The sequence below is a fragment of the Pholcus phalangioides genome, unplaced genomic scaffold (genome assembly GCF_987345545.1).
Source record: "Pholcus phalangioides strain wild (caught in Gottingen) unplaced genomic scaffold, Ppha-v1.0 ptg000015l_1, whole genome shotgun sequence".
Classification (NCBI taxonomy): Eukaryota; Metazoa; Arthropoda; class Arachnida; order Araneae; family Pholcidae; genus Pholcus; species Pholcus phalangioides.
This window is the reverse complement of record NW_028301608.1, coordinates 30,517,914-30,529,481: the sequence shown is the minus strand read 5'-3', so window position 1 is coordinate 30,529,481 and position 11,568 is coordinate 30,517,914. Positions and strand designations below refer to the sequence as shown.

The following is an 11,568-nucleotide window of genomic DNA, read 5'->3' as shown; positions in this document are numbered from 1 at the left end:
CTGATTAGCAGCTTACAAAAGACTTGCAACATCAAGACGAGAAACTTTTTACATACCGAAAAATTTATTGAAAAAAAATCAGAATAGATAAGACAGCATTTGCTAAAAAAAAATTCATTCCTAGAACATTATTTAAAGAAATTTATTACCATCTTGAGATCAGGTTAATAATTGTAACAACAAAAGAAATGGAAACCTGTCACAAATTAATAAGCAAGTGAACCATCTTGAGAGATAAGACCTCAAAAATTGATGCTAAATTTTTCCATTCTTAAAATCATATTTCTTTACCAATTCCTTTCTTCACTTCCATCTTCAGTCACTCCTCTTTCATTCACCATCACTTTCCGATCCCCAAGTAGTGATGGTATAAAGAGGCTCTACTGAAGAATTCATAAATACAAATAAAAAGGCCACAACAGGGGAATTGCCCAACGAAGTGGGTGAAAAAAGATGCCCATGAAAAATATTGATGTCTTTTTATGGACATTGCAAAACAAACTTCATCAAAATAAATTGATAGAAAAGGAATTTTTTAATGCAAGCAAAATACCCTTTTTTGTATGGAGGCTAACTTTATAATGTAGTAGAGCTTTACAGGTTTAAAAATGCAACGCATTTGTGCCAAAAAAAAAAAAAAAAACAATTTGGTATTGGTTTGTTTTTATAAAATGTGTAATTTATAGTAAGTATTAGGTATTTTCATGAAAAAAAGGTAATTTCATAGAAGATATTAGTTAAAATTCTCTACGGCTTACTTAAATTATTTTGTAAATAAATATGCTATAAAAATTTTAAATGAGGAAAATGAGATTCCAATTCAATAGATTCAAAAATAATACTCACCTGAACATAGAAAAATACAATCTCTCATGTTTTAATTTTATTTAGGAGGCGGTGTCTGTTGTATTTCAATTTTCTCAACTGTAAGATTGGGGTTCATCATCGTAGCCTCCTGTATGGCTTCGGCAAGTGCTTGATCATGGTCAATTGGATCACCATCACTATGAATGGTTATCTTTTTTTCTACCCTCGTCTCAACAACTCCATCTTTCTCCGTTTTATACTAGAAATCAATTTTTTTTTTTTTAATTTTTCTGTAAAAAAAAACTGCTGAAAAGACGTTTCATCAGATAAAGCATTGACAAACTTTATGACTGATAAAATCTACCAAAAAAAACTTACTGTGATGGTTTCAACTGTTCTAGTTTTACTGGAAACTGGTGTAACATTCCCGAGATCCTCACTCAAAAATGAAGAATTCATCGCCGATGGAGATGCTGAAGAAGCTCTGCTGAAAGCACTAGGTGAATGAGGATGTTCTGCAGCGTAGTACACTTTGCGTGTTTCTGTTTCTACAACTGGAACCAAATTCGTACTAAGAGGACTTGCAGGCCTGTGGTTAGGACTATATTTAACTGTTTCTGTTTTCACGATGGCTGGCTGTAAGCACAATAATTATTCCAAATGTTTAATATTCTTGCTGACTATGTATTTTTAAATTTGAAAAAATATTATTAAATATTTATACAATTCTATTATCAATATAAAAAATATACAAAAATATTATCAAATTAATACTGGTAAACCTGGGTATCAATTTGATAATTAGGTTAATAATCGCAGGTTTAATATAACCTGGGTATTAAACAATTTAATGAAGTTTAAGCAGAATTTGAAGAAAATTATAATTCTCTTTATCTTTCAGCCTTTTATTGTCGAAGAATCCTTATAGATGTGTTTTTTGAGTTATGCAGCAGATTTATTTTCGAGGAAAATAGTGTAATGATTCAAAACAAGTAAGAATAATGCTGTCTCTCAAAAGCAACTAGTTTTAGTTTCACATTTGGCCTTCTACTAATAAGGTCCAAAACAGCTGTGAAATAATACACCATATCAGTCTTATGTGTTTTTTTAAAATGAATGCTTATTGACCTGTATATCTTCTATTGGGCAGGTTATGATTCTTGTGCTTTTAGAAACTTGCTGCGTTGTTGTCTTTTGTTCGCTAGTTGTGCTCGTCCTTTTTGTAAATGTTCTGTCTGGGGATTTAGGATCTGGTTCTTCTACGCTCTCTGTGGTGGTAATGGTGGTATATGTCGATGTGGATTCCGAAACCACCGGTTCAGTTGAAAGCTTCTGAAACATGAAAGGAGACGTGATCCAACATTCCTTGGATAATAATTACTACAAAAAACTATATACCAGAAAAAAAATTTGTTCAAACAAACAAATGATAAACTGAAGTGAAAAATAATCTACATATTACCAGCAATTATATAGAATGCCTGATTTCCAATGTTATTTACTGTACATCTTATTATCATTATTTACTGTTAATATGTGTATAGTATATAAGTAACTGGTTGATCACATAACACACAAATCACAAATTTTGTGTTGAAACACAAACATTGCATTGCACATTGTCTAAAACCATGGGGTATTCCACAGAATACAAGATTTCACTTTGCTCCAGTGGCATATATATTTTATTCTATACAATAAATGCATTTTATGTATCATTATCAGATATAACTATGAAAAGATGTTATTTTATTTTGTTCCTATATGAATAGGTGCATTCACACAACCATTTGGTATCCTATAAATCAGTGGTTCCCACCCTTTTTGACTCACAGAGCCCCTTAAACCTTTTTCTTTCTTTATTCACCAAATTTACTGATTTATTTTATTTTCCTGAACTGAAAGGCCTTGCAGGGCACAGGTTGGAAAACACTACTATAAATCATTCAGTGTCTTCATGAAGTAGTTTTAGCAGTTCATTTCTCACTGACACATTCCCTATTTTTCATAGTTCAATTTATTTGTTCACATCTAAACAGGCTGAGCCTAATCATAATTTATAATACATTTATTTTATAATGTGCTGTTGTGAAAAATGATCTGCAATTTTAGTCATTTCATCCCATTCCAGTTAATCAAATATGCTTTCTGCAGCTATTTTCTCCAACAGTAAGGTTCCTTGTGCAGTCGTGTGTATTATCTTATTTCCGACAAACAAATGAACCATACTTGCACCTTGTAAACATTCCTCTGGGAAATTTAATGAATTTGTGCATGTCATAATACATTGTGTGTGTATATGTCAATATTTAATGTACTTATAATGTATCAGAGCTGTGAATGTTTCATGTTCAAGAGATGCTGTCATTTGTCTTTCCATGTCTCATTTCAGACTACTATAGTAGTTTGAAGAATATACGCATATAGAAGAGAGTATAATATAATATGACATAAAAAAGGTGCAGCTTGTACTAAAATACTTAACATGGCCTGAAGTTTTTTTTTTGATAAATTAAAAAAAAGTTCAAATTAAATTTCACTCACAGGTGGCAGGAACAGTAAAGTAGAAAAATTGAATAACACATAAATTGCAACACAAATGGTGCAAACAGTGCATAATTAATGTTTATGACAATTTGTATTACATAAAACTATTACATTTCAATAGGAGAGCCCTTTTTACCTCGAGCTGACTTCTGAATGGGTGAAAGGGTGCTCATGTTGAGAGAGAAATATGGTAGTTTTATGTATTACCATAACATTACCATAAACATTAATTATGCACTGTTTGTGTTGCATTTTATGCTGAGTTTTTTGTTTTACACGAAATAATTCAAAGCCAGCTGTGAGTGTGAAATTTGATTAATTTATCAAAAGAAATTTTATGCCATGAAAAATATTTTAGCACTGATCACACCTTTATATGTCAGTTGGTTGATTTGTCACTAATTTTTAAAATGTGTCCAGGACTTCTCCACTCTTTATAATTCTTCTTTTGCGTTTTCTGTGATCTATAAAAAAATTTAATTTCAAATAACACACTCTAGTACTTGTGTTTCCTTAAAAAACAAAAAACTACATTCTTTTTAGCTTAGTTAGTTCTGTAGAAAATTTCCTATTTTTTTTAACTGAAGAAAATTCTGATATATTTGAATAGGACAAAAGAATTCACTCAGATTAATCAAAAAATTGACAATGCGAATCAATTGTGAACAGATTGATTTCGCAGCAATATCCAAGACAAATATGTCCAAAAGGAATGAAAATCTAAGTAAAGAAAAACATTTTTATATGAAATTTGTTAGAGTAAATATATTTTATCAGTTTTTATTGTCAATTCAACAGAGTTAATTGTAAAAAAAATATTATTTCTCAGGCACTCTATATTGAAATATTTTTTAATCTCTATCCACTTTTAAAAAAGTGTCTTCACTTTCTTATTCTCTTCCCTTTAATTATTTTTTATTAGAATACCAACAGCATTTATTCAAAATGGGTGCTTGTGTTTGCAACCAATGTATGGTATAATTAAATAAACAAAAATAAGTAATTGAAGAAACAGAAAAATGATTTTATTGCATGCAAGGAAAAAAATTTTTTTTTCAAATACAGACTGTAATTCAGAGCATGAAACAAGTATTTGTGAGGATGTGAGACTGAATAATGACTATTAAAAAATATATAATACTAAGATGAAAACTTGCTAAGATCTTGAGTGCAGTATTTTGAAGAAAGACAAGAAGTTTTGAATATAACAAAAATTGTCTAAAGCAGAGATTCTCAATCTTTTCACATTCAAAGTATTCTGGAAGGGAAAGAGGAAAAGAAATCTATCTTATGCAAGTTATAGGCCTATAGAAAACTGGATGTTGTGAGAAGATACTTTTGTTTGGAAAGTTGGTTTTTTAAAAAATAAAAATCTTTCCAAAAAATAATAATAAGCATCTTCACACAACATACAGTTTTCTGTATATCTTGCATAAGCAAGTGGAGAGTGATATCATGTTATATATAAATCTATCTTAATAACTTGGACTACTTCACCAAACACCAACTCTGGCCATATCACTATATTGCAATTTATTGCCATTAATGAGATGGGTTGGAAATGCAGGTGCTGTCTATCAGTGGTCGCCTCAAGCTCGTTAGGGAAAATATCTTATCTATATCCTCCCTGGGGTTTGAACCCAGGACCATGACAGCAACCTTCATGGTAGTAGATTACTGAAAATGAAGTCAAATTCAATCTGTATTTATGGTTATAAAATGAACCATCCCATATTTCATAAGAAACTACTCAATTTGTCCTTTCAAAAAGTAATAATAAGAAAACAAAAACAGAACGCCTGCACAAACCAGCAAATTTTTATGAACTAATTCTCTGGTCCTGAACAATACGCCATGTGTCTTTAAACATATACCTCCCATTTAAAATCTTTCAATTTTTGAACTAATACTTCATTTCCATTAGAGTGCATAAAATGAATATTAAATTATCAGTGTAGTATTTATAGTTAATCATGTGTAAGTGCATGCTTCACAAAAATGGCAGTCATTTTCCTTTGAATATACTTAAATATTTGAAGAAAAATGTTAGATTAACAAAGTGGACTAAATTTGATACTTTCAAAATAGTTAATATTTACAACAGCCAGCTGCAGTAAAAAAATAAACTATTTTCAAGTAATTTAATAATTTAAAGCGTGTATTTTACATAAAGTTCATGCATTAAGATTCAATATTTGATGCATGCTCAACAATTATAAATCATTCAAAATCAATTTGTCACACACACAAAATACATCTCTAACGATTCTGTGATTAACTATCATCGTCATCCAGTTTATTTCTAACACATTCCTTTTTTTCCTCTAACAACCTATTTATAAAATAGAAACTGAAGCATATTCAATTTTCATGCATTTATATGACTGGAGAGACACTATGACTAATATTCGAATGAGGATCAAATAAATGAATATTACACTAGTACAGTCTTCAATATGAACAGAATCTCTATATAAAACAAAGTCAAAGTAAGAAATACAGGTAAAGAGAAGAGAACCTTGTTACTTGATGAAGGGGATAAGTTTCCTTCAAATCTATCAACTTGTGATATTGGAGAATCGCTGCTAGTTGTGTTCTCAGAAGAGACTTCGGCTAAATCATTGACTTCAGTAACTGTGCCATCGGATGTTATGATCACCTTTCGAGTGGATATTCCTTTGAAAGGATTATTCTGAGAAAAGCCGGAAGCCTGACTGACAGCTGGAGCACTCATAGTTGATTTTCGTGCAGGGCTGTCGATACCATATTCATTCATACTCCCGTCAGATGATAAAGATGATGAACTTGAGGCAGACTTGGATGCATTTGGTTGACTCCTACTGCAAGCTACATAATATTGTTGCTCATGGCCCTGAGAATCTGGCACAGAGATACCAGAAAACAAAACGGCTTCTTGTTGAATAGGTGCTGTGATGACATGAGTACTTGGTGAAAGTATTTCGCCATTTTGACCTTTACTGATGCCATTGCAATCTTCAAATCCTTCTGCAGGTTTCAGTACTTCTGCTGTTGAACCAAACGGTAAGGAAGATGGGGGACCATCAAGGCATGGTGTGCTGGTGACTGGTCCTATTTTATCACAGGGCCAGAATTTTTGGTACTCCTCAACCTCATCTTCCTTTACAAGTCAGATTGGCAAAGCAATGGTAAAGGCATTTTCAGACACCGCAGGTGCATGCAAGCAGCAGGCCATACCCAAAAGAACACATGCAAAGAAAGAAAAAAAAAAGACCACAACCGTAAAAAAATAGAATCTTTAAATAAAGAATAAGAGAAAGAAAAGGATGAATCTCTCTAATTTAGCACTAACAGTTAATGTTAGAAAATTACTATATTTCCCCATGCACACAATTTTGGAAGAAATGATCCATGAGTATTATAAAACGCATGAACACTTCCATCTCAGTGACAACACAAAATAATAATTCATTCACAACAATTGCAATATTGTTAGACAATACCACTTCTACTAAGACTAATTAGAAACAACAGTACAGCGATACCGCAGCTAACAAAGATAATTCTTTGTACTTATAGAATCACATTCATTAAGGAAACACAATTTCCCCATAGGTTTCTATGGAAAATAATTCAATTTGCTCTAGACACTGCCAAAATTTGGAGACAAGTTTTATGGAACACTAAAGAAAAAGATGAAGAACTGAAGGCTGAGAAGAGTGACTTCACAATTGGATGAAGGAGAATTTAAAAGAAAGCAAATACTGGAGATGTTTTTTATTTCATGCCATGTACATAAACAAGACAGGTTCGTAGGTATCCTTTTGGAGTAGATTTGGTCAACTCATTTCTCTCTCATACATGAATGAAAAGATAAGCTCTTAGAATTTCTAAACTGTTCAGTTCAGTGATAAGAGTCTTAACATTTGCAATGAAAGCATTCAAGAAGTCCAGGCTTTTTTTTTAATGTGTTTCCTCTTAGCTTCCTCCATTTTATATGAAATCAAAAGCATTCTGGAAGGGGGAATAGAGGTACATTTTGAGAGTGATTCCAAGGCGGATATAAATTTAGTGACAGTTCTGACGATGAATGCTGTAAAAATTCAGCTCGAAATGTGCCTGTGTTCTGTTAGAACATGCATCCATATCAACCAAAATTTTTTTAGCTTTAGAGGCTTGAAAAACCAGACAGATACCCACATTAGTATTCCTTATGGAATAGAGAGGGGTCCAAAAGCCATGACAGAATTCATCATTGAAAAAATTTTAATCTTAGGTACTCATTAGCCAAGGTATCACTGTATGAATAAAAAATGATCCAAAGGATCAATTTTAAAATAACATTTTCTCTTTTTAGTGACTATGTATAAACAGTAAAAAAAAAGTCATGACTTAAAAGTGAAATGTTTGTGATCAGTTAAATGTGAAGCTTTATGATTTATTTCATACTCAGAGAGATCACCGGAATATGTGGCCACCAAGTAATATCCAAATTCTTATCTTACACATCTGACCATTTTGGCTTATCACCTTAATCGATTTTGGTTCATCATATTTGATAGAAGCAGCTGTTGAATTAATGGTATCGATGCAACAAAATGAGTGGTATGATTTATAATTGAACATGATACTTCTAACATACAAGACTTATTTTGAATCTGGTGTACATCACAAGCTTGATCTTTAGCTATATGCAACTCAAGTGAAATATCTGAAGGATCCATCCTTGTTGTGAGTAAAAAACATCTTTTTTTGTGTTGTTCGGAATAGAAATGAAAAGTCTGATTCACTTGGACATATTTTATGCTCATAATTGATGCATAGTAGACATATCATAATGTATAATATGGTCTTATTATACATTATGATAATGTATAATAAGAACATATCTTAGTATTCATCTGCTATTTGTTGGAGTCCAAATATGCAACCAGAAATTCAATGGTTAATTATAATGCCTTTTAAGCTTCATTCATTCATGAGGTTCTTGATGCAAAAATATTCAGCTGATACTGAATGATACAATTTTCAGCTATTTCATGCAAAATCATTATACATTTCTTTTCTCTAAAATCAATTTTTTCTCCCATTCTCTGCAATAAATTGAACTGTGGATTTTTATTGTTTGTATTTTGATTATATATATGTCACATCAATCATAATTTTATATACTGAAGCCACAGTTAGAAATAGAGACATGAATATCACTTAAATTGATAGACAAACACATACATCCTATAGCTTGGATTCATACTCAGTCACCTCAAGCTGAAATAACGTGTGCTAAAACTTTTTGCAGCCAGATGAAATGACACACATGATTTTTCATTTTACTTCATTGTACTAATCCTGGTTTACTTAAACCAGTTTATTCCAAACTTACTGTAATTTCCAGTAAATAAGACATATCTAGAAAAATGACGGGAGAAGAAAATTTGTAGAACTGTGTGGTTTTTTACAAACCAAAACTTTGTATAAGACATTCTTACATAGTTTCCATTCAAAAACTAAAAAATACTAAAAGTTGAATAAAAAATGAATTTTGTACTTTCTTTGAAAGCTCCATAATATTATTGATTAGAAGTTAGGCTTAATTCTGTAGTTAAAAATTGGTATTTTTAACTGTATTAAATAGAAATACAATAAATACCTCGAGTTACATGAACCCAGTTATGCAATTTTTTTTTGTGAAAATTGCACATTTCTTAAGTTCAGACATAATCACAGGATAATTGCTGAACTGGTAGCAATAATTGGATTATAATCAAGTAGCAATTGTTTGGTTAATCAGAACAGTATATGTACTAAACAACATTGATTTTTGAGAAGCTACAGTATAAGCTGAGGAAGTTGCCAAAGACGAGAACTTTGCTGTGATTTTCAGAGAAGTTATTCCAAAGCTCTCTTGGTGTTGTATTTGTCATTTTTGCAGACTGATTACAGTTTCATACTTGCAGTCCAATGTTATTGCCAGCCTTAAAAAAATTGTTAAATGTGATGTTCATCTATAATAATTTGCCAGGTCAGTAACTTTTAACCCTTTAAGCAGAACTGGCCAGATATCTCGCCTCCTAGAAGGCCCATTGACAAACCCAGATATTTTGTAAAGTTGATCTTTCAATGAAACACTTTTCTTGATACCCATATCTTTGCACCTGAATAAAAAAAATTTCAAATTGTTCCATTACCTCTTCAATTTTTCTAATGGTAGGGTCTTTGCCAAGTCTGGGATCTGGTATACTTGTGGAACTAGCAGTAAATTCAATGGTTGAATGTGGTCTTTGTTCTCGCCTAATGTGCTCTGAAGTAGGAAAAACTGGAATGCCTCCAATAGGATGCTATATAATATAAACAGGAGAAAAAAATGACAAAAGAGAGACACGTCAAAAATTATGATAGGGATAACACAATAAAAAAGAAATTTTATCATTAACATAATACCAAACTAATGCTGTAACAGGATGTCACTAGCCTTCCTGAGATGCAGTGCATTAAGTGTTTTAATATGGGAGACAGATGGGAGCACTTCTCGAACATGAAATATGCACAATACTGACTGACATCATAAATACATTAGCGAGACACATTTTCCTGGGCAACAATTTGTTAGAAATTACTCTGCCTAATGGAAAAAGTCGAACTTTACTTTTTTACACGCATCACATTCCATTACTATATTCTGTATTACCTTCTCATACTCATTTTGATCCCTGTCTTTTTCATAATGTTTTGAAGGAGGAGATGATGACCTCTGTTCTCTATTATTCATAAAGTCATCGCTTAAAGGATGACGACTCGGAGGATGGGCTAAGGTATGTCTTTTATGGGAGTCAGCTCGAGATTCTGACATTGTTCTGTTCCTATAACCAACACCTGAAAGACAGATGCAACATTATTACAGAGGGAGATATTTATTTTACTGAACATAATAAGTCTAGTATTCAAAATTTAAAATACATGGCCCAAAAAAATGCACCAAAACAGGTAAGGTCAATAAATCTTGGTTGAATAAATAAGCTCTAAAACAACTGTTCTTATTTTTGATATTAGCTAAATGCAAAAAATAATATACTCTGTTCATCCTTTATAGGGAGGGGAGAGTTTACAAAAACTTTAGGTTGGTAAACAATGAATTAAAAACATTCAAATTTATTCTTCAGCATTCGCTATGTTCCTTTTTTTCTTGTTATCCTTGATTAGCTTTATCACAAGTTGAACCGGTTAGTATCAATAAAATAAATTCATTCAATAACTCAAGGCTGAAGGAAGTTGCAATATTTCTTTTGTGTTCTTAGAGAGGTTGTGTTTGTTAGGGCGTTTCTCAAATTTTTTGGTTCCGCAGACCCTTTATGTCAATAAGATGAAGGTCTGCCAATGTGATAACAGTCAAGGAACCCTTTTACAGATTAATATATATTTATCACATAATTATGTACAAAAATAAGTTGATTGCTTTCTCTTCCAAACTCACAGACCTCTCATAAAACCACTCCAATGACCCATGGTTAAGATACACTGGTGTAAGACTCATTGTTTATTTACTCTTGATTCACAGTACTATATACTTAGAAAGTATCATGTAGGGAGCTAAAATAACAATGACTATGATACTGGAGATATTAATAACTTTCATGATCAACATGAAAATTAGGCGGGAGAAAAAATTTAATGACTAATCATAGGTGTTTCATGAATAAGAAAATTTGTGATTTTACGCGGAAGCCTTTATTTCATTGTTAGTATTTCAAAAGAGTTGTCAAAATGTTATTGCCAGTGTCATCTTAATGCATGGGCCAACCGGACACAGTCCAAGGGGCCTCAAGAGAAGGGGCATCACAAAAATGAGAACCGGTAGCAATTTTCAACAATTTGCCAATAGGGTCTCCGAAAAATCATTTGGCCCGGGGACCCATGATGCTCTTAAGACAGCCCTGGTTCTTGCCTAGAAATTCCATAAAATATTATGTATTCCTGATAGTACAAACAATCTAGTTATTTTAACTTTTACCATTTATCAATTTTGCCATGTCCATTTTGCACTAATAGCAATATCACTATGCTTAGCTGATTAAACTAATAAACCATACATGCACAAAGCACTGATTAAATTAGCTGATTAAACTAGAACTCACAGTTTAGAGACATTAAAAATGGCTGAACAGAAGATATTAATATGCAAGTTATATGCTCTGAAATCAAATATGCTTGATGTTTGGTTCAGGTTTCCTAAAACTC

The 11,568-nt window shown here is 31.9% G+C and overlaps 1 protein-coding gene across 4 annotated transcripts in view; it reads right to left on the bottom strand.

The window, feature by feature from the left end:
- cora (erythrocyte membrane protein band 4.1 like coracle) overlaps positions 1 to 11,568 on the bottom strand; it is a 57,938-nt gene that overhangs the window by 4,096 nt on the left and 42,274 nt on the right. For 3 of the 4 annotated variants that reach the window (XM_089243310.1, XM_089243309.1, XM_089243308.1), the window contains exons 11-16: positions 10,022 to 10,206; positions 9,522 to 9,671; positions 5,873 to 6,493; positions 1,936 to 2,139; positions 1,186 to 1,443; positions 847 to 1,066 (exon numbers count right to left, since the gene is read on the bottom strand). In XM_089243310.1, the coding sequence (XP_089099436.1) occupies positions 884 to 1,066; positions 1,186 to 1,443; positions 1,936 to 2,139; positions 5,873 to 6,493; positions 9,522 to 9,671; positions 10,022 to 10,206 (1,601 nt within the window). In that variant the 3' untranslated portion in view covers positions 847 to 883. The remainder of the gene's footprint in view (positions 1 to 846; positions 1,067 to 1,185; positions 1,444 to 1,935; positions 2,140 to 5,872; positions 6,494 to 9,521; positions 9,672 to 10,021; positions 10,207 to 11,568) is intronic. The other variant, XM_089243311.1, reaches the window with a different exon arrangement.